At 41.8% G+C, this 24,939-nt stretch overlaps 1 protein-coding gene across 9 annotated transcripts in view; it reads left to right on the plus strand.

The window, feature by feature from the left end:
* Nucleotides 1-24,939, plus strand: part of DENND6A (DENN domain containing 6A) — a 69,231-nt gene that overhangs the window by 12,921 nt on the left and 31,371 nt on the right. For 5 of the 9 annotated variants that reach the window (XM_055273271.2, XM_063645415.1, XM_055273295.2 and 2 more), the window contains 8 exons: nt 6,464-6,502; nt 6,604-6,646; nt 15,217-15,329; nt 17,739-17,819; nt 20,009-20,114; nt 20,733-20,812; nt 22,381-22,443; nt 23,831-23,886. In XM_055273271.2, the coding sequence (XP_055129246.2) occupies nt 6,464-6,502; nt 6,604-6,646; nt 15,217-15,329; nt 17,739-17,819; nt 20,009-20,114; nt 20,733-20,812; nt 22,381-22,443; nt 23,831-23,886 (581 nt within the window). The remainder of the gene's footprint in view (nt 1-6,463; nt 6,503-6,603; nt 6,647-15,216; nt 15,330-17,738; nt 17,820-20,008; nt 20,115-20,732; nt 20,813-22,380; nt 22,444-23,830; nt 23,887-24,939) is intronic. The other 4 variants (XM_055273280.2, XM_063645423.1, XM_063645413.1 and 1 more) reach the window with 2 other exon arrangements.

Consider the following 24,939-nt stretch of genomic DNA (forward strand, 5'->3'; position numbering starts at 1 on the left):
CCCAAAGTGCTGGGATTACTGGCAAAAGCCACCGCACCTGGCCTGGATGTCGTAAATAACAGAAATCTATTTCTCTTGGTTCTGGAGGCTGGAGAAAGTTTAAAATCAAGTTGCTTACCAATTTTGTTCCTGGTGAGGGTCCTCTTCCTGACTTGCAGATGGCTGTGTTCTTGCTATGTCCTCACATGGTAGAGAGAAAGTGAAAGAGATCTCTTGTGTTTCCTCTTATAAGGGCACGAATGCCATCATGTGAGCTCTACACTCATGACCTAATTACCTCCCAAAGGCCCTGTCTCTAAATGTGGTTGGAGGTTAGAGCTTTAACGTGAATTTTGGGGGATTCAGTCCATAGCACTGTCTAACTGGACTAGATGTCTCTGAATTTGAGCCCCAGCTGTATTTCTTATCTCCCCAATTGCCCGGAAAAAAAAATATCTCATCTTAAACTATTTTCGTTCTCTTTGTAGAAACCAACCACCATTTTATGCCCCCTCTGAGGGCAATTCAGTGTGTGAGGTACTCTTTATGGGTCTTGAAGAACGTGTTTCTCTGAAGAAAATAGTAGCTATTTATCAAGGCATTTATGTGCTGGGAGAATCGCCTATTGATTTCTGATAAGCTGTAGAGATATCTTTGTTAAAATTTAAACATCTATATTCTATAAATCTATATTTATTCTGGAAAAGGTATCAGGAGAAATTATCCTATGAATGCCAAAAGAATTTGGTTATTTAGTCTGAGTGGATTATAACAGAAAGTTCTTTTTTTAAAAAAAGAGTCCTTTCCTTTAGGAATGACTAAATGAGATGTATTGGACTGGTTTAATGAGATATTGTGATGAGTTAGTGATTTTGACAAAAATGGCTGAGTAGTTCAGCATTTAGGTGGTTGGATATTAAAGATGATATAACAGCTTACAAAGAATGGGATATAATTAACCCTTAACAAGTGCTTCTGTTTAGGAACTGAGAAGGATTTTATTAATCCCAGCTGGTAGGGGAACGAGTCAAACTTCCCATAAATGCAGTCTGATACAAAGCCAGGAAGAATGTTGAGATCTAATGAATTAAGATATAGTAGTGCATTCTGCCATCAAGGAAAAAAAGCAACCATGATTCTTTCTGTTAAAAGTGACAGGAAGGCCGGACGTAGTGGCCTGTAATCCCAGCAATTTGGGAGGTGGAGGCAGGAGGATCATTTGAGGCCAGGAGTTTGAGACCAGTCTGGGCAACATGGCAAGACTCCATCTCTATAGAAAATTTAAAAATTAGCCAGGTGTGGTGATGCATGTCTGTAGTCCCAGCTACTGAGGAGGCTAAGGTGGGAGGATCGCTTGAGGCCTGGAAGTCGAGGCTGGGGTGAGCCACAGTTGTGCCACTGCACTCTAGCCTTGGTGACAGAACAAGACTCTGGAGACTCTGTCTCAAAAAAAATAAAAATAAAAAAAAAGGACAACAAAACTAGCCCAAACTGGCATAAGAAAACAAAGTTTATTGATTCATGTTGTTGCAAAGTTCACAGGTAAGCCTGACTCAAGGCACAATTGAATTTATAGTTGAAATAATGTAAGGACTTGGTTTCTGTCCATCTTCCTGCCGTCTTTCACTGTAGAGAATTGATTAAAATGATAGGACATAGGAATAGCAGGTGGAATTTATTAGAAGGTACCATTAGAGCCTTACATATCAATTGGAAATAGTTTTTTGTTTGTTTGGAGCAAATAGTGTTGGGAAAGTTGACGCTTTAAAAAATAACAGTTTGAGGCTGGGTACCGTGGCTCACGCCTGTAATTCTAACACTTTGGGAGGCCAAGGCGGGTGGATCACTTGAGGTCAGGTGTTCGAGACCAGCCTAGCCAACATGGTCTACATGTCTCTACTAAAAATACAAAAATTAACTGGGCATGGTGGTGCACACCTGTAATCCCAGTTACTTGGGTGGCTGAGGCACAAGAATCACTTGAACCTGGGAGGTGGAGGTTGCAGTGAGCTGAGATCACACCGTTGCACTCCAGCCTGGGTGACAGGGCGAGACTCTGTCTCAAAAAAATAAAAAATAAATAAAAATAAAAAATAGCAGTTTGAGCTATAGCTCAGAATTAAAGAAAAAGCCCATAAAATGTTAGAAGAAAATCTGCAAAAACTTAATTCATTGTTTTTTAAGTTTCAGTCATTCCTTGTCATATTATTTGTACTATTAATATTTTTCTTTAACTGGATTCTTCACATCCCTCTGCCTCTTTTTTTTACTTAGCTATATCTTAAACATTTGTATCCATGGTATATTGATTTTGAGTGTTGGTCTTTTTTCCTAATACACATTAAATTAAGTACAGTACATATAACTATTAAAATTTTAGAAGGGCTGTGCGCCATATAACATCTCTACTGGCATGTGTGCCATGCTTTTAGAAACAAGGATTTAACTGTTAAAAGATTAGAGAAGGACTTTTTGTAAGACATGTTGTAACAGCAAGAGAAGGCCTTTTTTTTTTTTTTTTTTTTTTTTAAATAATCTTATTCTTTTGCCAGACTGAAGGGCAGTGGTGTGATTTCAGCTCACTGCAACCTCCGCCTCCCAGGTTCAAGCCATTCTTGTGCCATTCTTGTGCCTCACCCTCCTGAGTAGCTGGGATTACAAGCACCCACCACCACGCCCGGCTAAGTTTTTTGTATTTTTAGTAGAGACATGGTTTCACCATGTTAGCCGGGCTGATCTCGAATTCCTGGCCTCAAGTGATCTGCCCACCCCGGCCTCCCAAAGTGTTAGGATTACAGGTGTGAGCCATGGCACCTGGCCAAGAAGGACTTTTTTTTTTTTTTTTTTTTGAGAGAGAGGGTCTCACCCTGTCACCCAGGCTGGAGTAGAGTGGCATGATCTTGGCTCACTGCAGTCTCTATGTGCTGGGGGGGCCTGACTTTCCTAAGACAGCCATTAGTACCACCAGGTGGCCTTTAAGGCACCTCTGGTATCATGTTTGAAAATCACTGGCCTTTGATAATTGGTGACATGAGAGAGGCATTACTACCAATGCACACAAGATGCCTTCTGTGACTAATGTATAGTGCCAGTTGACTAGTCAAGCATTGAGTGTGTAATTTTTGTCAATTTGATAAATGTAATATTCATCTCCTAAGGAGGTCAGGTTGGTTATAACATAGAGCTTGGTTGGCTTGTAGAGTGTGTGCCCTTGGGTGTGTTGTTTACTAGTGTTTGTTCTGGTGGTAGCTGATCTGACCTAGCCCTGCTTCCTTGCAGGGGCTGTGGGGCAGGAGTTTCATCAGAAGGTGGCTGTGGTCACTGCAGATGCTAAAATAACCTAAGAAAATGCATAATGATCCTTTAAAGGGAACAGAGAGAATTAGGATAGCCTTTATTGTGGAGATGGTCCTTGAGGTTTCTTAAACTGCAGATAATTATTTTTCCTTTTCATTTTTCTTTTACTAGTAACTAAATAGGATTTGTATTACTTGTTGGAGTCAGTTGAAAAATATTATTTATTGAAGTAGACGTCAGCTGAAAGATTATGTTCTCTTTAGATTATAGGCTACCAAAGAAAAGACTCAGTAAGCTTTGAGTTATTAGTCAATTGGTAAATGGTTCTTGATAACTTAATGATTTTACCAATCTTTTGGAGATAACTTTAAAACAAAAACTTTTTTTACCTAATGTAAATATTACTCAGTGCTCCCAGCTTTCCCCCTTGTTTCATTATTAAAGTTTGTGAACTGTTTCTTTTTGTTTTGCTTTTTGTCTTTAACTTTTATTTTAGGTTTCTGGGTACATGTAAAAGTTTGTTACATACATAAACTCATGTCCCAGGGGTTTGTTGTGCAGATTATTTCATCACCCAGGTGTTAAGCCCAGTACCCAATAGTTATCTTTTCTGCTCCTCTCCCTCCTCCCACCCTTCACCCTCAAGTAGACCCCAGTGTCTGTTGTTTCCTTCTCTGTGTTCATAAGGTCTCATTATTTAGCTCCTCCCACTTATAAGAGAGAATATGCAGTATTTGGTTTTCTGTTCCTGCATTAGTTAGCTGAGGATAATAGCCTCCAGCTTCATCCATGTTTCCATAAAAGACATGATCCCATTCTTTTTTTATGGCTGCATAGTATTTCGTGGTATATATGTACCACATTTTCTTTATCCGGTCTGTCATTGATGGGCATTTAGTTTGATTTTATGTCTTTGCTATTGTGAATAGTGCTGCAGAACTATTTATTTATTTATTTTATCTTATTTATTTATGTTTTGAGGTAGAGTCTTGCTCTGTAGCCCAGGCTGGAGTGCAGTGGCACGATCTTGGGCCCACTGCTACCTCCACCTCCTGGGTCCTGGTTCAAGCAATTCTCCTGCCTCAGCCTCCCGAGTAGCTGGGATTACAGGCATGCACCACCATGTCCAGCTAATTTTTGTATTTTTAGTAGAGATGGGGTTTTACCATGTTGGCCAGGCTGGTCTTGAACTCCTGACCTCGTGATCCACCCACCTCGGTCTCCTGATTTCTTTTTTTTTTTTTGAGACGGGGTCTTGCTGTGTCACCCAGGCTGGAGTGCAGTGGTGCAATCTCGGCTCACTATAACCTCTGCCTCCCAGGTTCACGCCATTCTCCTGCCTCAGCTTCCCCAGCAGCTGGGACTACAGGCGCGTGCCACCATGCCCAGCTAATTTTTTTTGTATTTTTAGTAGAGACGGGGTTTCGCTGTGTTAGCCAGGATGGTCTCGATCTCCTGCCCTCGTGATCGCCCACCTCAGCCTCCCAAAGTGCTGGGATTACAGGCATGAGCCACCACGCCCGGCCGGCTTCCCAATATTTAAAAAAAAATATTCGTGACTGGGCACGGTGCCTCACACCTGAAATCCCAGCACTTTGGGAGGCCAAGGCAGGTGGATCACCTGAGGTCAGGAGTTCGAGACCACCCTGACCAACATGGTGAAATCCCCGTCTTTACTAAAAATACAAAATTGGCCAGGTGTGGTGGCGCATGCCTGTAATTCCAGCTACTCAGGAGGCTGAGGCAGGAGATTTGCTTGAACCCGAGAGGGGAAGAATCACTTGAACCTGGGAGGTGGAGGTTACAGTGAGCCAAGATCACACCATTGCACTCAAGCCTGGGCAACAAGAGTGAAACTCCTTCTCAAAGACAAAAAAAACACACACAAAAAATTCTTCATTATTGTGGATATATAATAGTTGCACATATATATGGGGTACATGTGATATTTTGATGCAGACATGCAATGTATAATGATCAAATAGAGTTATTGGGATATCCGTCACTTCAAGCATTTATCATTTCTTTGTGTTGGGAACATTCCAGTTCTACTCTTTAGTGATTTTGAAATATCAATAAATTATTTTTAATTATGGTTGTCCTATTGTGCTACCAAACACTAGATCTTATTCCGTCTATCTAACTGTATTTTTGTAGCCCTTAACCATTCTTTCTTTATTCCGCCCTCTCAAACCCTTACTACTCTTCCTAGCCTCTGGTAACTTACCATCATTATTCTATTTTCTATCTCTGTGAGTTCCTCTTTTTAGCCCTTACATACGAGTGAGAACATGTGATATCTGTCTTTCTGTGCCTGGCTTATTTCACTTAACATAATGTCCTCCAGTTCTACCCATGCTGTTGCAAATGACAGGATTTCATTTTTTTTTTCTTTTTCTTTCTTTTTTTTTTTTTGAGACGGAATGTCATTTTGTCGCCCAGGCTGGAGTGCAGTGGCGTAATCTCAGCTCACTGCAACCTCTGTCTCTTGGGTTCAAGTGATTCTCATGTCTCAGGCTCCCGAGTAGCTGGGATTACAAGCATGAGCCACCACACCCAGCTAATTTTTTATTTTAGTAGGGATGGGGTTTCATCATGTTGACCAGGCTGGTATTGAACTCTGCATGTCTCGGTCTCCCAAAGTGCTGAGATTACAGGTGTGAGCCAATATGCCTGGCCTGGATTTCATTTTTTTAATGGCTGAATAATATCCCATTATGTATATGTACTGCATTTTCTTTATCCATGCATCTGTGAACTATTTCTGAAAGTGATTTGACCATAACCAACTACTATTTTAGACTAATGTTATATATATATATATATTTTTGTTTGTTTGTTTTGAGATGGGGTCTTGCTCTGTCACCCAGGCTGGAGTGCAGTGGTGTGATCTTGGCTTACTACGATCTCTGTCTCCTGGGTTCAAGTAATCCTCCCGTCTCAGCCTCCCGAGTAGTTGGGACTACAGGTGCATGCCACCACACCTGGCTAATTTTTGTATTTTTAGTAGAGACGGGGTTTCAGCATGTTGGCCAGGTTGGTCTTAAACACCTGACCTCAAGTGATCCGCCTGCTTCGGGCTCCCAAGGTGCTGGGATTACCAGCATGAGCCACCGTGCCTGGCCTATAATATGTTTATAACTAATGTTTATAATATGTTTAATAAAATTTAACTCTTTTCTTCCAGGTAATTTATCCTCAGCATTCCAAACTTACTGACAGAGAAGTAAGTAAAAATACTGCTCTGTATAGTTTACTGTTATATTTCTGTTTGTTTTTATTGATTATGTGTGTGTCAGCATACATCACTTTTGTTTTCTTTTTCAGAAAACCAATATTTGCTATTTGTCTTTTCCAGATTCAAATTCAGGTAACTATTTTTCATACAGTGTTTCTGTTTAATTTTATACTAAGAATACTGGTTATACTGTTAATGTATGAAAATTGATTGAAATAGCATATTAGAATGCAAACAGATCAATGATTTTTATTCCTATTTTAATGATGCCTAGTCATGTCATTGTTGACTTTAGTAGCTTCAACTCTTAAAATAACTGTTATGGTGTGATGAGGTAAACCATCAAGGAACAATAAACTCTTAAAATAGCTAAGTGGTTGAAAATCAGCGACACTGGTATATTTGGGATTCATGGACTATGTAGTTTACTTTCAGTTCAGCATCTGGGAGCTTGCCAGGAACTCTGTAAAAGCAGTGAACCTAAAAAAGTCAGGATAAATTTGGTTAGGAAAAAAAGGCCATGTTTATATGCAGTAGTTTATATGGGTTAATATAGGTAAAGCCTTGGCATAGTGCTTGGTGTGTAGAAAAAACATAATGAGGGTCTGTTTATTGTTGAGCTTAGTTTTGCTGGTCTCTTTCAAGCTCTTCCTTTTGTGTGGTCCTAATCGTTGACATCCTTCAGGTTACCTCTTGTATTTCACTTTCAAACTAGCTTTTCTTGGCTTATAGTGACCAAAACATTCAGCTTCTCAGGCCACACACAGTTATAACCCTATAAAGCAGAGACAGTCTAATTTTCTTTCCTTTTGTGGTTACTTCTTTTTTTTTTTTTTTTTTTGACATGGAGTCTTGCTCTGTCACCCAGGCTGGCGTGCAGTGATGCGATCTCAGCTCACTGCAAGCTCCGCCTCCCGGGTTCACACCATTCTCTCACCTCAGCCTCCCGGGTAGCTGGGACCACAGGGCGCCTGTCACCATGCCCAGCTAATTTTTTGTTTTTGTGTTTTTAGTAGAGACGGGGTTTCACCATGTTAGCCAGGATGGTCTCGATCTCCTGACCTCGTGATCTGCCCGCCTCGGCCTCCCAAAGTGCTGGGATTACAGGCGTGAGCCACCACACCCAGCCAGTTACTTCTAATATTGTGTTAGTTAGTTCATTTAATCTGATTTGAGAGATTTGACAGTTAAAAAAATTTTTTTTTAGCATTTTCTCCTTTCTGTATAAATGCTTCCAGAATTTTTTTTCTATACATTTGGAACTCAGCTTTGGCGAACTATATGAAAGAAAAGTGGTATCTTGGTAAATTAGATACTGCCTTTTAGAGATCCCAGTAAGGCGTTTTTTCTGACCTGGAATTATTTTAGTGTTTTTGGCCCATTTATGAAATAATGATACAGAGGTCTTGTAGGAATGTATCTTCATTTCAGTTAACATTTTTCTTACAAAATCTGTACATACACTTCTTATATGCTGTGATGGGTTAGATTTCCAGGACTCAGAGTAAGCTGAGTTGTATGCATTGTGGAATGAACTGACTTTCTGCATGGAATCCCAGTGAATTATGCTGGATGTTCTTCTCTTTCAGATCATAGCTGGTTGTCATGGCTCCTCTCTCTTTTTCACTTCTCTATATGAGCATGAAGGGGATCCGAATATACCACCCCCAAATATACCACTTTGGCTTAAGAATTATTTTGAGTTGAAGGCAATTGAGAAACAGCAGATGCAAAAAGAGCCCTTTACCCTACCCCTATATGCCTAAAAGCAAGACATACATTTCCCTTTGTGAAGGTGTCACCCCTCCCCTTTCCCATACCAGGAAGGGGAGAAAGATTCTGAATCACCAGAGAAAACTCTTATCACTGGAGATGGTACCAGCTTAATTCTGCATAAATAAGCCTTGCTAAAATAATCCTTATCTTTCATTAGTTTTTTTTTTTTTTATTATTAATTTTTTTTGCATACAAAAACAATAAAGATTTTCTAAAAATACATACAAAAAAAGATGCGTATCAAACATATTAGGAAGGTTGCACATGGGAAGTCGGGGAATAGAAATGGGGGTGGGAGTTAAAATAAATGAGAGAGGGACTTTATATGGATCAGTGATAATAACTCAATCCTCTATTTGACAAAGAAGAGGGAGAAGGAAGGGGAAGAAAAAGAAAGTGGGATAAAAGATCAGAAAGGGAGGAAAATAGAAAAAATTAGAGTATGACTCCAGGGTAGACCTGTTTTGTTGTCATTGAGTTGGTTGGTTGGTTTGTCTGTTGTATTCTTCATGTTTCGCCAAGTTGGCCAGACTGGTCTCGAACTCCTAGCCCGAAGTGATCAACCCGCCTCGCCCCCCAGAGTGCCGGGACCACAGGCGTGAGCCACCACGTCCAGCCCCCACATTGCTTCTGGCCTCCGTGGTAGACCTCCCTGACGGAGCGGCCAGGCAGAGGAGCTCCTCACTTCTATCCAGACACGGGGCGGCCGGGCAGAGGGGCTCCTCACTTCCCAGACGGGGCGGCCAGGCAGAGACGCTCCTCACTTCTTCCCAGACGATAGGTGGCCGGGCAGAGGCGCTCCTCACTTCCCAGACGATGGGTGGTCGGGCAGAGGCGCTCCTCACCTCCCAGACGATGGGTGGCCGGGCAGAGGCGCTCCTCACTTCCCAGATGGGGCGTGGCCGGGCAGAGGCGCTCCTCACTTTCCAGACGATGGGTGGCCGGGCAGAGGCGCTCCTCACCTCCCAGACGATGGGTGGCCGGGCAGAGGCGCTCCTCACCTCCCAGACGATGGGTGGCCAGGCAGAGGTGCTCCTCACCTCCCAGACGGGGCGGCCGGGCAGAGGCACTCCTCACTTCTTCCTGGACGGGGCGGCCGGGCAGAGGCGCTCCTCACTTCCCGGACGGTGGGTGGCCGGGCAGAGGCGCTCCTCACTTCCCAGACAGGGCGGCCGGGCAGAGGCGCTCCTCACTTCCCGGACGATGGGTGGCCGGGCAGAGGCGCTCCTCACTTCCCAGACGATGGGTGGCCGGGCAGAGGCACTCCTCACTTCTTCTCGGATGGGGCGCCCGGGCAGAGGCGCTCCTCATTTCTTCCCGGACGGGGCGGCCGGGCAGAGGCGCTCCTCACTTCTTCCCGGACGGGGCGCCTGGGCAGAGGCGCTCCTCATTTCTTCCCGGATGGGGCGGCCGGGCAGAGGCGCTCCTCACTTCCCAGACGGGGTGGCCGGGCAGAGGCGCTCCTCACTTCTTCCCGGACGGGGCGGCCGGGCAGAGGCGCTCCTCACTTCTTCCCGGACGGGGCGGCCGAGCAGAGGCGCTCCTCACTTCTTCCCGGACGGGGCGGCCGGGCAGAGGCGCTCCTCACTTCTTCCCGGACGGGGCGGCCGGGCAGAGGCGCTGCTCACTTCCCAGACGGGGCGGCCGGGCAGAGGCGCTCCTCACTTCCCAGACGGGGCGGCCGGGCAGAGGCGCTCCTCACTTCCCAGACGGGGCGGCCGGGCAGAGGCGCTCCTCACTTCCCAGACGGTGGGTGGCCGGGCAGAGGCGCTCCTCACTTCTTCCCGGATGGGGCGGCCGGGCAGAGGCGCTCCTCACTTCTTCCCGGATGGGGCGCCCGGGCAGAGGCACTCCTCATTTCTTCCCGGACGGGGCGGCCGGGCAGAGGCGCTCCTCACTTCCCAGACGGGGTGGCCGGGTAGAGGCGCTCCTCACCTCCCAGACGATGGGAGGCCGGGCAGAGGCGCTCCTCACTTCCCAGACGATGGGTGGCCGGGCAGAGGCGCTCCTCACTTCCCAGACGGGGCGGCCGGGCAGAGGCGCTCCTCACTTCCCAGACGGGGTGGCCGGGCAGAGGCGCTCCTCACTTCCCAGACGATGGGTGTCCGGGCAGAGGCGCTCCTCACTTCCCAGACGGGGCGGCCGGGCAGAGGCGCTCCTCACTTCCCAGACGGTGGGTGGCCGGGCAGAGGCGCTCCTCACTTCCCAGACGGTGGGTGGCCGGGCAGAGGCGCTCCTCACTTCCCAGACGGTGGGTGGCCGGGCAGAGGCGCTCCTCACTTCCCAGACGGTGGGTGGCCGGGCAGAGGCGCTCCTCACTTCCCAGACGGTGGGTGGCCGGGCAGAGGCGCTCCTCACTTCCCAGACGGTGGGTGGCCGGGCAGAGGCGCTCCTCACTTCCCAGACGGTGGGTGGCCGGGCAGAGGCGCTCCTCACTTCCCAGACGGTGGGTGGCCGGGCAGAGGCGCTCCTCACTTCCCAGACGGTGGGTGGCCGGGCAGAGGCGCTCCTCACTTCCCAGACGGGGCGGCCAGGCAGAGGTGCTCCTCACCTCCCAGACGGGGCGGCCGGGCAGAGGCGCTCCCCACCTTCCAGATGGGGCGGCGGCCGGGCAGGGGCTGCAATCCCAGCACCCTGGCAGGCCAAGGCAGGCGGCCGGGGGGTAGAGGCTGCCGCGAGGCCAGACCACGCCACTGCACTCCATCCCGGGCAACACCGAGCACTGGGTGAGCGAGACTCCGTCTGTAGTCGCAGTACCTCGGGAGGCTGAGGCGGGCAGAGCACTCGGTGTCAGGAGCTGGCGAGCAGCGTGGCCAAGATGGCGAACGCGTGCCTGCATCCAAAGGAGAAAAGGCAGGTAGCGGTGGCGCGCGCCGGCAGTCCCAGGCAGTTTGCGGCCCGGGCAGCAGAGTAGGTTGTAGCCTGGGCCAGAGAGGGAAAGAAAGAAAGAAAGAGAGAGAGAGAGAGAGGGAGGGAGGGAGGGAGGGAGGGAAAGGAAGGAAGGAAGGAAGGAAGGAAGGAAGGAAGGAAGGAAGGCTCTTTCATTAGTTTTACCTATATGTTTACCTTCCCACAGTTTACCACCCCTTGAAGTCCAAATCCTTTTTCCTTTGTCTGCATTTTAGTTTCTTTTGTTAAAATGGTATCTAAGCTCCCAAGTTTAACCACCTCTTTGGGTTTTTACTTTTTTTCTCTGAAGCCTTTGTATGCATTCGAACTAAATCTTTTCTCGTTAATCTGTTGTCTGTTTATTTCACAGGCCCCAGTTAGTGAACCTAAGATGGTAGAGGAAAAGTCCCCCGCGCGCATATATCAAGGCTAAGAAGTTAATTCTGTGGTGTTTAGATAGCCTATATCTAGTTTTATAGCCTCTGCATGTGTCATTATCAAAAAAATTTTTGAGTACTTTTGGCTTATGAATGACATTAGATTTTTTTTCTTTTTTCTTTTTTTTTTTTTTTTTTGGCCCAGGCTGCAGTGCAGTGGCACGGTTGCATCTCACTGCAACCTCCGCCTCCCAGTTCAGGTGATTCTCCTGCCTCAGCCTCCCAAGTAGCTGGGACTACAGGTGCCCACCACCACACCTGGCTAATTTTTTGCATTTTTAGTAGAGATGGGGTTTCGCTGTGTTAGTCAGGATGGTCTCGATCTCCTGACCTTGTGATCAGCTCACCTCCGCCTCACAAAGTGCTGAGATTACAGGTGGGAGCTACCACGCCCGACTGATTTTTTTCTCACAGATATTATTTAATGCTTTTTTTATGTGCTGCACATCAGATGAAGTGTGGTTCCTGTGACTTGAAGTATGGTTGGTACAAGGAAAATCTACAAAAGACCTGAAAGCAGGCACTTTGCTGTCTTAACAGATCATCATTATCCTAGGTAGCAAGAGACTATAGGTTTTGTAAATATTTGAAATTGCTATTTTCATTTGCAGTTATCCAAACTGTTTTTTTTTTTTATGTGTTTATTAAGTGGAAGTTGGAGGCCGGGTGCAGTGGCTCACACCTGTAATCTCAGCACTTTGGGAGGCTGAGGCGGACAGATAACTTAAGGTCAGGAGTTCGAGACCAGCCTGGCCAACATGGTGAAACCCCTTCTCTACTGAATATACAAAATTAGCTGGGCATGGTGGTGTGTGCCTGTAGTCCCAGCTACTCAGGAGGCTGAGGCAGGAGAATCTCTTGAATCAGGGATGCTGAGGTTGCAGTGAGCCAAGATTGTGCCACTGTACTCCAGGCTGGGTGACAGAGTGAGACTCCATCTCAAGAAAAAAAAGGATTACTGTACCAACTTTGAAATGGATTTATTATTTCCCAGGATAGCTTTTAATTGCTGTAAAAGGAAATCCAGACACAGTAGAGCAGTCTTTAGGAAAGAGACATAAATCAAGCCTTTATTTCCATTGTATACACACTTAAAGTAAAACAGCATGTTAGACTAGATGAAAAAATGACACAGATAAAAATGCTTTTGAGATTGGAATGGTTTGCACTTCCCCGCCCCTCTGCCACCTTAGATTCTCCTGACTTTAAAAAAGCTTTGTTTGGTTGGTTTTTTAGGTTTCAGTTTTTTGTTCCATTTGAATGGCTTTTATCTTTAGGAGCCTAAGTTTAAAGAGGGCCTTCCCTCTGATAAATATTTGTCCAGTGTTTTTTTCCTTATCATTTACCATTAACATCATCTGGATGTAGGTGTTCCTGAGGCTTAAGCTGTGATGAGTGCCCAAGGAGAGTAGTCACTGTATTTTAAACATGTCCAGAGAAAAAAACTCAGCATTAGTAGAGAGAGTTTGAAGCAATGGTGAATCTGAGGGAAACATTAATCCTCCTTGTTCTGGATGGACTTGACATGCAGTCAATATTTGTCTCAACACATTTCTTCTTTGTAGACAGCAGGGACATCATCATGTGCTTTACACTTCCCAGTTGCTAAAGCAGCACTTCTCATACCGTGTTGAAGGGCCAGTTGGGGTTTTTAATATTTCCAGTCAGTTATGGACCAATATTTTTGGAAAACAATTTAATCGAATTATTAGAAAAACAAAATGAAATGAGGAAAAAAAAAGAAATGTTAAATAAAAGTCTAATTTTTTTTTTTTTGATATAGGGTCTTGCTCTGTTGCCCAGGCTGGAGGTAGTGGTGTGATCTCGGCTCACTGCAAACTCTGCCTACTGTGTTCAAGCAATTCTCCTGCCTCAGCCTCCTGAGTAGCTGGGATTACAGGTGCCTGCCACCACATCCAGCTAATTTTTATATTTTTAGTAGAGATGGGGTTTCACCATGTTGGCCAGGCTGGTCTCAGACTCCTGACCTCAGGTGATCCACCCGCCTTGGCCTCCTAAAGTGCTGGGATTACAGGCATGAGCCACTGTGCCTGGTCTAAAAGTCCAAATTTATTACAGTAATATCAAGTTGCTGTGAAAGTTTCTAAATGTATATTCTCAACTTGCATATTTATTTGGTTATGGAACAGTAACAAGAGTTTATGGACTGGCATCAGTCTATGGAATAAATTGTGAGAAGCTCTGGTCTGAAATACTGTTTCTCAGCAATCAAGCTTAACCACCCTAATCACAGAAAGAGTGACTATATAAGCTGAGGGTCAAGGGAGGGGCTGGCTCTTGAAGCTTCATGTTTTGTCTTAGTCTTAGACATTATGATCCACTATGTAGCTATGTTTGTACAAATATAAAAATAACATTTTAAGGCCGGGTGTGGTGGCTCTTGCCTGTAATCCCAGCACTTTGGGAGGCTGAGGTGGGAGGATCACTTGAGCCCAGGAGTTCAAGACCAGCCTGGGCAACATAGCAAGACCCCATCTCTAGTGAAATTTTTTTAAAAAGGCCGGGCACAGTGGCTCACGCCTGTAATCCCAGCACTCTGGGAGGCAGATCACCTGAGATCAGGTTGGAGACCAACCTGGCCAACATGGCGAAACCCCATCTCTACTAAAAATACAAAAAATTGGCCAGGCATGGTGGCACACACCTGTAATCCCAGCTACTCAGGAGGCTGAGGCAGGAGAATCTCTTGAACCCGGGTGGTGAAGGTTGCAGTGAGCCTAGATCCCGCCACTGCACTCCAGCCTGGGCAACAAAGCGAGACTCTGTCTCAAAAAAATAAAATTATGTAAGTTAATTCTTATAACTATGTTTATAAAAGAAAAAGTCAATTTCCATTAAAATTTTTCTGTTTTTGAGTGAATCATCAGAAAGCTATGGTGCTCACAGCATAACTTTTATATCTTTTTGGATCTTGTAGATCTTTAGTTTTCTTAGTGATCATATTGGGTAAGATGCTTGGAATTCAGTACAGTCATAGGTCAAGTTGGGGAATTTTATTTTAGTATCTTTGAATGTTACTGCTGGAAGTGACTTTAGAGATTATCTAATAGTACTCCTTGATTTTGTTGACAAGGAAATTGGGGTGAATCTTTCCTCCAAATGTAACCACTATCCTTTCTTATAACAATACTTTTCTTTTTTTATACTTTTATCATCCAGCCATGCATCCCTAAGCACTACAGTTTAGTTTTGCCTGCTTTCAAAACATTTTATAAAAGTGGATTTGAACAATATGTGTTATTTTGTGTTTGGCATCTTTTGCTCATTATTATGTTTGTGAGTCAACATTATATGCAGATATATTCCAAAAATGTTTAATTACATGAGGGATATGGAATAGGAAAAATAGTAAAGAGACTTAGGAGTTAGGATGCATGTTTTACTACTGGGTTTGCCTCTAACCAGCAAGGATGGCTTTGAGCAAGTCACTTGAACTCTTAAGATTTCCTTTTTTTCCTCCAAAACATGACAGAATGGGTTAAAATGATTGATAGGATTTTTTTCAGCTCTAAAATTGATGAAACTGGATAAATGTTATACTAAGCTCTCCTTAATTTATTTCATTTTTATTTTCATTAGGTTGTCTTGGAGATACCCAGTTTTGTTTTAGATTTCGACAGTCTTCTGGGAGGAGGGTGTCGCTGCATTGTCTCCTGGATCAATTTGACAAAGATTTACCAGTTTACTTAAAGGTTGGAAAAGTAGTCATAGAAAAATGTCCATGTGAGAGGAAACTTTAGAACTCATTTATTCAGTTACCTCTGACACTATTCAGAAATATTTTGCTTTTGTTTTGCTACTGTATTATATAGCTGAATTTCCTAAGTGAGTCTTACTCATAAGGATTCAGCATCTGAAAGAAAGAGACTTTATACAGTTACTGTGTTTGAAACATAATGTCACTGTGATTTATAAAAATGGATTAGAATGTTCAGGTAATTTTCTTTCATTTGTTAATAAATTCTTGAATTAGATGTGGGAGTGGAGTTGTACTGTATAGTAAATGTCATCTAGAGTTGAGGTAGTCATACTTGATAACATAGTTGTCTCTTTGATTTTTGAATGAGCCTTGTTTTAGTTATTGTTTATTTAAAACATTTTAATAATTCAGATGACCTTACAGCCTAGATTTTTTTTTAAGTACACGAGGAACGTTTTCATCTGGATGCCCTCTCAGCACATCCAGTGTGACTTTGACATAATTTGCCTGATAACAGTTTTTACAGTTTACCTCCCTGGTTCCACTAATGGCAGAGATACTACCAGTGAAATGTCTCTTAGAGCCATCTCCTCCTTGCTGTCACTACTGATATATTCTTCCAACCAATGATAATAATAGCTGTTATTTGTTAGGGATTTTTATGTTCTAGATACTGTATTAATAAGCATATATCATCTAATTAATCCTCCATACAGTGCTCTAAGAGAGATCCTTTTGTAGATGAGGGAATTGAGGGCTATTGAGGATAAGAAACTTACCCAAGGTCATCCCACCTCTTGTTTTATTCCAGCACAATATATCTTACACAGTGTTGCCAGCTAAAGTGTACATATATATTATATAAGTAAAATCTAAAATGACTATGAGTTGTTTAACGAGTAAAGAGGTATAGTACTACTTCCTTGTCCTCACTTTTTGGACCTTCCAAAATAAGAACTTTATCATCAAAATTTCACCCTCATCTCCTTTCTATGTTTGCCATATATGTGCCGTATTTTAGTCAAACTGAACTATGTGCTTTTTCCTGAGATAGCATGTATTTTTCTGTCTTTTGTGTTTTTACCGAAACTCCTAGCCCTTTCAACTTGGAATGCCTTTGTCTTTATTTAAGTCATATCCATCCTTCAATTCCCAATTCAAAAACAGCTGTCTCCATGAAATCTTTACTTTTTCCCCTTGGCTTTCCTGTAACACTTTGTGTTTTTTCATGGTACCCATCCTCCTATTACAGTAATATTCATTTTTCTACTTTTTTTTTTTGAGACTGAGTCTCGCTCTGTCACCAGGCTGGAGCACAGTGGCGCAATCTCGGCTCACTGCAACCTCCGCCTCCTGGGTTCAAGTAATTCTCCTGCCTCAGCCTCCTGAGTAGCTGGGATTACAGGCATGTGCCACCACACCCACCTAATTTTTGTATTTTTAGTAGAGACAGGGATTCACCATGTTGGCCAGGATGGTCTTGATCTCCTGACCTCATGATCCGCCCACCTCGGCCTCCCAAACTGCTGGGATTACAGGCGTGAGCCACTGCACCTGGCCTCATTTTTCTACTTTTCTTATCCCTTCTAAATCATGATATCCTTGAGGAAGAACTGTGTCTTATGCATCTTTTTATCTTCTCTAACACATTACCCTGTTCAAAGTAGGTGGTCAATATATATTTGTTTAAGGAATAATAATCAAATAAGGAACTGAGCCAAACTTTACTCCATTAAGATGTAAACACTTCTTAAATTTTTTGGAATGCAGTTACCTTTCAGATTGTATGTTGATAAACATTGTTATGCTTCATTATTATTGGGTTAACGTGTAACTGACTATATAAGATCCACATTGTCATTTAACTCCTTTTATTTTCTCTCTTGAAATTGTATGTTAGGATACCTCATTTTGTTTTAAGATTGATCCCATATCCTTGACAATCTCAAAATTGTAGGTAGAATTTTGTAGAAACTAAATAAAACATTGGGGAAAACAGAATTTGATTGTTTTTTTAACTTCAATCTCCTAGTATAAATACAAATAAAGAATGTAAGCTGAGTAAGTTATGGGGGAAAATTTGACTTTAGTACTTAGATTGTAATTAGTACTTTCCCATCTTTGGGCAAGTTAGGAGGGTTTTTTTTGTTTTAATTTTAAGGTTTTACGCACATCATATGGACCATGTCAAGAGTTAGAAGGTTCTGATACGGCTATTGCTGTCATGATTATTGTTTGTTGCTGGAAAAGCATAACTAGCTCTTTGTGTATATCTCATGTCTTGATTTGGGTTTATAAAAGAACCTGATGTTAATATTAAAAGACATAGATACAGATATAGATATAGATACATATATATATGTACCCCCCCATACACACTTACTTGTCAATTTCTTCATAGAAGGATCCTGCTTATTTTTATGGATATGTGTATTTCCGACAAGTTCGAGATAAAACTCTAAAAAGAGGCTACTTTCAGAAGGTAATTGTCATACACACTAATAAAAAAAGTATTTTTTATTTTGTCATTAGAAAAATGGAAAGTGTTAGATTTGAGTCTTTAAAGTCTTTGGTATTTTATCTTTAAACATGCTATGTATATATATATATTTTTGTTTTGTTTTGTTTTGTTTTGTTTTTTTGAGACGGAGTCTCGCTCTGTCGCCCAGGCTGGAGTGCAGAGGCGTGATCTCAGCTCACTGCAACCTCTGCCTCCTGGGTTCAAGCAATTCTGTGCCTCAGCCTCCCGAGTAGCTGGAATTACAGGTGCCCGCCCCACACCTGGCTAATTTTTTGTATTTTTAGTAGAGACGGAGTTTCACCATCTTGGCCAGGCTGGTCTTGAACTCTTGACCTTGTGATCCACATGCCTCAGCCTCCCAGAGTTCTGGGATTACAGGTGTGAGCTACTGCACCCGGCCTATGTATATATATATATAGATATATCTATATATATATACATAGGCCGGGTCTATATAGATATAGATATATCTATATATATATATATATATATATATATAATCTCTATATATATATATATATATATAATCTCTATATATATATATAGATTTTTTTTTTTTTTTTTTGAGATGGAGTTTTCTCTTGTTGCCCAGGCTGGAGTTCAGTGGTGCGATCTCGGCTCACTGCAACTTCTGCCTCCCAGGTTCAAGTAGCTGGGAGTATAGGTACTGTATTCCCAAGTAGTTGGGATTACAGGCACCTCCCAAGTAGCTGGGATTACAGTTATGCACCACCATGCCCAGCTAATTTTTGTATTTTTAGTAGAGACGGGGTCTCACTATGTTGGCCAGGCTGGTCTCGAACTCCTGACTTCAGGTGATCCACTCACCTCGACTTGCCAAAGTGCTGGGATTACAGGTGTGAGCCACTGTGCCTGGCCTTGGGTTTATATTTTATCTTTTTTTTTGTTGTTGTTATTATTATACTATAGACACCTGTCTCTATATGTTTAACCTCTATTGAGTTTTTGCTTTCTGTGCTAGATTCCTGACAGTAAGTTACAGTTACTGCGCAGGATTCTGTCAAAAGCCAGAGGAGTCCACTTAAGTTTTACATTTTGAATAAGGGAAGGAATAAACAGATTGTAATATTGTTGCAACTAATAAACGCCTGAACTATTATATCTTTTTTTAAGAGCCAGTAAATAAACTTTAGCAACATCTTAGCCATTATTGTTTCTCCTCCAAATGTACAATTCTTTTTGTTTCTTAAAAAGAATCAGGTAGGTCACAGTGGCTTACACTTGTAATCCCAGCACTTCGGGAGGACAAGGTGGGCAGATTGCTGAAGTCTGGGAGTTTGAGACCAGCCTGGGCAACATGGCAAAACCCTATCTCTACCAAACATCCACCCTGCCCCCCAAAAAATAGCCAGACTTGATGGCATACACCTGTAGTCCCAGCTACTCAGGAGGCTGAGGCGGGAGGATCACCTGAGCCCAAGAGGTTGAGGCAGCAATGAGCCATGATCACACCATTGCATTGCAGCCTGGGTGACAGACTGAGACCTTGTCTCAAAAAAAAAAGAAAAAAAAAAGAAAGAAACAAAAATAAAGAAAATAATCTTTCCTATTTAATCCCAGCTAACAAGACATACCTTTCCCTTTTGTACTCAGAATTTGCCCTGACCGCTAATTGGTGTTAGAAAGATAAAAAGTGGTTTTTAAGAAAAAAAAAAAAAGTTTAAAAATTGGGATAATTTGTATCAGAAATGATCAAACCATAAGGTTACAATTTCCAACTATGTGGCTGTGACAGTTGAACTGTAAAATATAACTCATAAGTCTTTTGGAAAAGTATCAAAATTTGCTCTTTCTTTAATAGGAAAACTTCATATGGCTAATTCCTGATATTGCTATTGTAAGGATAGCAGGAGCTAGACTTTCGAAGTTACTCATGACATTAGTTTGTTGATAGGAAATTCTTTTTTTGAAGAGCAGGAAAATGTTGCATGCCTTTATGCTCTTAAAGTGTAGCAATAAGGTTAAACTTTTTGTGTTCTGCAGCTATGGTTTTGTTTCCTTTATCCATTGTAAAAGCCTTTTTATTTTAAAATCCACACTTTTTGCTGAATTTAGCTTGTTAGTAATTGATTATACAAGAAATGAATGACAAAGCAATTTTTAAAACATTGTTTTTGTTTTTTCCTTAGTCCTTGGTTTTGATCAGCAAACTACCTTATATTCATTTTTTTCACACTGTGCTCAAACAGATAGCACCAGAGTATTTTGAAAAGAGTGAACCGTATTTGGAAGCAGGTAAGTTTAACATTGTATGAGTTGAGTACCTTTATGCAGGAGTTTTAAAATTTTTACTGGAAATGAGTGATAAAAATGAAGTCGATTTATAACGATTTATAAAAATTCAGGTAGGAACTTAAGGAATATATGATAGGAGAAAGGTATAAAACTATTTGTCTGGCATCTGTACCTACAGATATCCAAAACTGTCTTTTGTTATCTCCTCTAACTACTTGGATGATGCCTATTATTATTAGAATAATAATAAATGAATATCAAGTTGACAGTTCTAATACTCAGAATACTATTGAAAAATCCTTATGTCACTTGCTACAGATGGAAGGCCTTTGCCAGTTGATGTGCTTCTGTAGCTAATTAGTAGTAATAGATGAATACAAAAACTCCCTTTAATTCTTAGGATATAAATTAACCAATTTATATTCTAGAACATGTGTATTTCTGAATGAAATATAAAATGTTTTCATCACTTTGACTTTTCTTTTGCCTTTTATCTTTCATTTTTCCAGGTATATTTTTTCTGCTATATGGAAAGTAGTGTTCTTATTTCTAATGCCTCATTTTTAATACTTTGATATTTTCACTTATTCTAAGAAAATGTTTTGTTATATTTTTCAGCTTGTAATGATGTTGATCGATGGCCTGCCCCAGTGCCAGGGAAAACATTACACCTGCCAATCATGGGGGTGGTAATGAAGGTAATATCTTATATCTCAACTGTCTGCTTTATATTTTTATTTTTTTGAGACAGGGTCTTGTGCTGTCACCCGGGCTGGAGTACAGTGGCATGATCACAGCTCACTGCAGCCTCAACTTTCCGGGCTCAAGCAATCCTCCCACTTCAGCCCCCCAAGTAGCCAGGACCACAGGCATGCACCACCACACCTGGCTAATTTTTAAACTTTTTGTAGACAGAATCTTGCTATGTTTCCTAGGCTAATTGTGATCTTTTTAAAGAACTTTTGGACAGGCGTGGTGGCTCACACCTGTGATCCCAGCACTTTGGGAGGCCGAGGCGCGTGGATCCTTTGAGCCCAAGAGTTCAAGACCACCCTGGGCAACATGGTGAAACCTTGTCTCTACAAAAAATAAAAAAATTAGCGGGGCATGGTGGTGCACACCTGTAGTCCTAGGTACTTGGGATATTGCTTGAGCCTGGGAAGTCGAGGCTGCAGTGAGCCATGTTTGCATCACTGCATTCCAGCCTGCACGACAAAAGTGAGACCCTGTCTCAAAAAAAAAAAAAAAAGAACTTTGTAGGAAGCTCACACATGGGCTTTGCATTTTAACCTTCTATTAACATTAATCGTGTTATTGCTTTCCCTTGTTTGTCATTGATGTGAGGCATTATAGAGATATTGCAATACGTTTTGCTTCTTAGAACCATTAGTCACACAACTTCAGGCACCTCTGATCTCATGGCATCCTGTAGAGTTTGCAGAAGAGTGTCATTTGTATGTAATACATGTACATGTAAATGCTACCTCCTAGAGTTCTGCAACTCCATGGCCCTGCCAGTGCCTCCAGAGATGAGTGATATGCAGAAACAGATTACTTGGTAGAACTGAGTATGAATTAATAAAAATTAAGAGAAATTGGGAAAGCCATTGGTTCTTAGTCCTAAATGATGTTCTTAACACGTGATGTCAGACCATACATGTTCATCCCAGGGTTTTGTTCTCTGTTAGATTTTTCTTTTAAATGAATTAGCATTTTGCTCTCAGACTTTGTATAAGTTGTACTCTAAGTGCTTCGCAATTCACTATCGAGTAGGACTTATTTTTGACAATGTTCTCTCTCTGCATTTGGCCATTTTTGTAGGATCTGTATTATGTTTTTCCTTGGGAAATCATCAAAAGTAATACTGATAGTTTTGGATTGAGTGTTCTCATTGTTTCCTGTGAGATTTATCCAAAAATTTGGCAAGCTTGAGAGGGTGTGTTTGGGTGTGTGTATATTAATGAAGCAAAGATTTGAACAATAAACAGGAAGCAGTATGAAGCTGATGTCCATTTTGTTTTTCAACATACTTGCTTCTCAGGGAGTTAGTGATTACTGTGTGTGTGTGTGGGTATGGAGACCTTAATTTACTTACTTTCTGCTGTGACTAAAAATAAATATGACCTTAGTTTTTAACTCTGACATAGATAATTTTGTTTTTGTAGCTTTTTTGGCATTACTGACCATACCTTTTTAGCAGCAGGATACAGCACTTCTCATCCCCCATTCTTTTATAGCCAAAAATAATTTCCTGTCTTTCTTTTAGGTACGGATTCCCACATGTCATGACAAGCCTGGGACAACTCAAATAGTGCAGTTAACTCAGCAGGTAGTATGGTACTATGGTAGAATGATCCAGCACATATAGTCTCTTTAACAGAATTTTTAAACTAGCAAATGCAGAGTTTCTTGAGTTTATTACATATTTCTGAATATTACTGAAATGTCCCATTAAATAATTTTTAATGAATTGGTAATATATTCTCTAAAGTTTCTTAGAGTCTTTTTTCTTGTTATTTCTCCAGTAGAGACTGGAGAACTCAGAATTTGTATTTTAATTGTGAGGAAAAGGGGAAAGTGAATTTTTTTCAATAAGCTTCGATTCTGGCAAAACCTCTTAGGAGAGTGACCAGCAGACTTCTGATTTTAGGAAACTCAGTTAAAAGGATTCTGTAGTTACAATTGCCCTTTATTTTTCCAAAAGCACCATCTGTTCATGGGTGGGGTTGAAGTTTTCATTTGAAATGTTTTAACTGGTTTAAATTTTTTTGTTGTACTTTGTTCTTTGAATTGAATAAAAAACAGATAGCAGTAGGAAAACTAGTATTTCTGTTACATATCAACCAATATTAATGGGAGTATTTCATACAGTTGCAAATTAATCTAATTTTGACTATTGGATTAATTTTTTTTTAAACAAGGACAGGGTCTCCCTCTGTCTCCCAGGCTGGAGTACAGTGGCACGATCGTAGTTCATTGCAGCCTCCAATTCCTGGGCTGAAGTGATTCTCCCACCTCAGCCTCCTAAGTAGCTAGGACTACAGGTGCATGCCACCACGGCTGGCTAATTTTTAATATTTTTTGTAGAGATGGGATTTCACTCTGTTGCCCAGGCTGGTCTCGAACTCCTGGCATCAGGTGATCCTCCCTCCTGGATTCCCAAAGTGCTAGGATTACAGGTATGAGCTTGGGATTAATTCTTTTTTTTTTTTTGAGGTGGAGTCTCGATCTGTCGCCTAGGCTGGAGTGCAGTGGTGCGATCTCGGCTCACTGCAAGCTCCACCTCCTGGGTTCACGCCATTCTCCTGCCTCAGCCTCCCGAGTAGCTGGGATTACAGGCGCCTGCCCCGATGCCTGGCTAATTTTTTGTATTTTTAGTAGAGATGGGGTTTCACCGTGTTAGCCAGGATGGTCTCAATATCCTGACCTCGTGATCCGCCCGCCTTGGCCTACCAAAGTGCTGGGATTACAGGCATGAGCTACCATGCCTGGCCGGGATTAATTCTTTATCCATGATATCTGCATAATTTTTGATCTTCTGCTATATTAGGGAAGATTGGTAAGACCCATTCCCTCTCTGGCTGTTCCTAAAGGAAGAGAATCTTAAAAGTTAGACAGGGCAGCATGGCTTATTGATCATGAGATAGATAGATTTTTAAATTTTCCTTACATTTTGGTGATATCTTCTCTTATTATTTTTCTTTTCTATCTCTCAGGCGGACACAAACATATCTGTTATTTTACCTACTGTTCATGAGGTGGATATTTTCAGGTAAAGAATAAAAAATTTTGTTAACTGACTTTCTTTTGCTTTGTGGTGGTGGTGTTAATTTATTTAAAAAATGAATATTGTATAGGTTGTGGAAAAAATTGGAAGAAAATAGTTATGTTTTACATGTTATAAATCAATGGTTCATCCCTGGGTACATGTTATAAGCTTTGACAATTAGGGAAATTTAAATATAGGATATGTATTATATGTAAAAATATTTTTGTTTGGTTTAGTGTGAGAATTATATTGTAATGATGTTAGAAAACATGCTTTTTTAAAAAAGAGATGCATTTTATTTGGGAGTGAAATGTCATGAGGTTTGTGTTTTATTTTAAAATACTTCAGTAAGAAAAAATAGATGACGTGAAAAATGGCAAATATTATTAATCATTAAATCTGAGTGATATGTACATGATGTTTCTTACACTGTTGTTTTTATTTTTCTGTATGTTTGAAAAATGTCAACATGGAAAATGAAAAAAACAAAAAAGAGATACTGTTAGCACTTAGAAAAGAAATAGAGGAAAAATAAAAAGTAATGTTTGTGCCTTTACCCAGAGCAGCTAAATCTTTGGATTGGTACCCAAGTTCTAGTTCCCCAGGTAGTTCTGATGTATAGGCCAGCTTGAAAAACCACTGCTGTAAATGAGCAGTTATGAAATGCTCAAAAAGTCATGAAAGACTTAAAATGGATTTTTTTGGTGGGATCTTTTTTCTTTTATTTTTGAGACAGAGTCTCACTCTGTTGCCTAGGCTGGAGTGCACTGCTGTAGTCTTGGCTCACAGCAGCCTCCACCTCCCAGGTTCAAGCGATTCTCCTGCCTCAGCCACCCAAGTAGCTGGAACTACAGGTGCACACCACCATGTCTGGCTACATTTTTGTATTTTTAGTAGAGATGGGGTTTCACCATGTTGTCCAGGCTGGTCTCGAACTCCTGACCTCAAGTGATCCACCTCCCTTGCCCTCCCAGAGTGCTGGGATTACAGGTGTGAGCCACTGCACCTGGCTGACCTTTTTGTTTGTTTTTTATGACTTGTAAACTAAATGGAATA

Source organism: Symphalangus syndactylus, chromosome 1 (assembly GCF_028878055.3).
Source record: "Symphalangus syndactylus isolate Jambi chromosome 1, NHGRI_mSymSyn1-v2.1_pri, whole genome shotgun sequence".
Taxonomy (NCBI): domain Eukaryota; kingdom Metazoa; phylum Chordata; class Mammalia; order Primates; family Hylobatidae; genus Symphalangus; species Symphalangus syndactylus.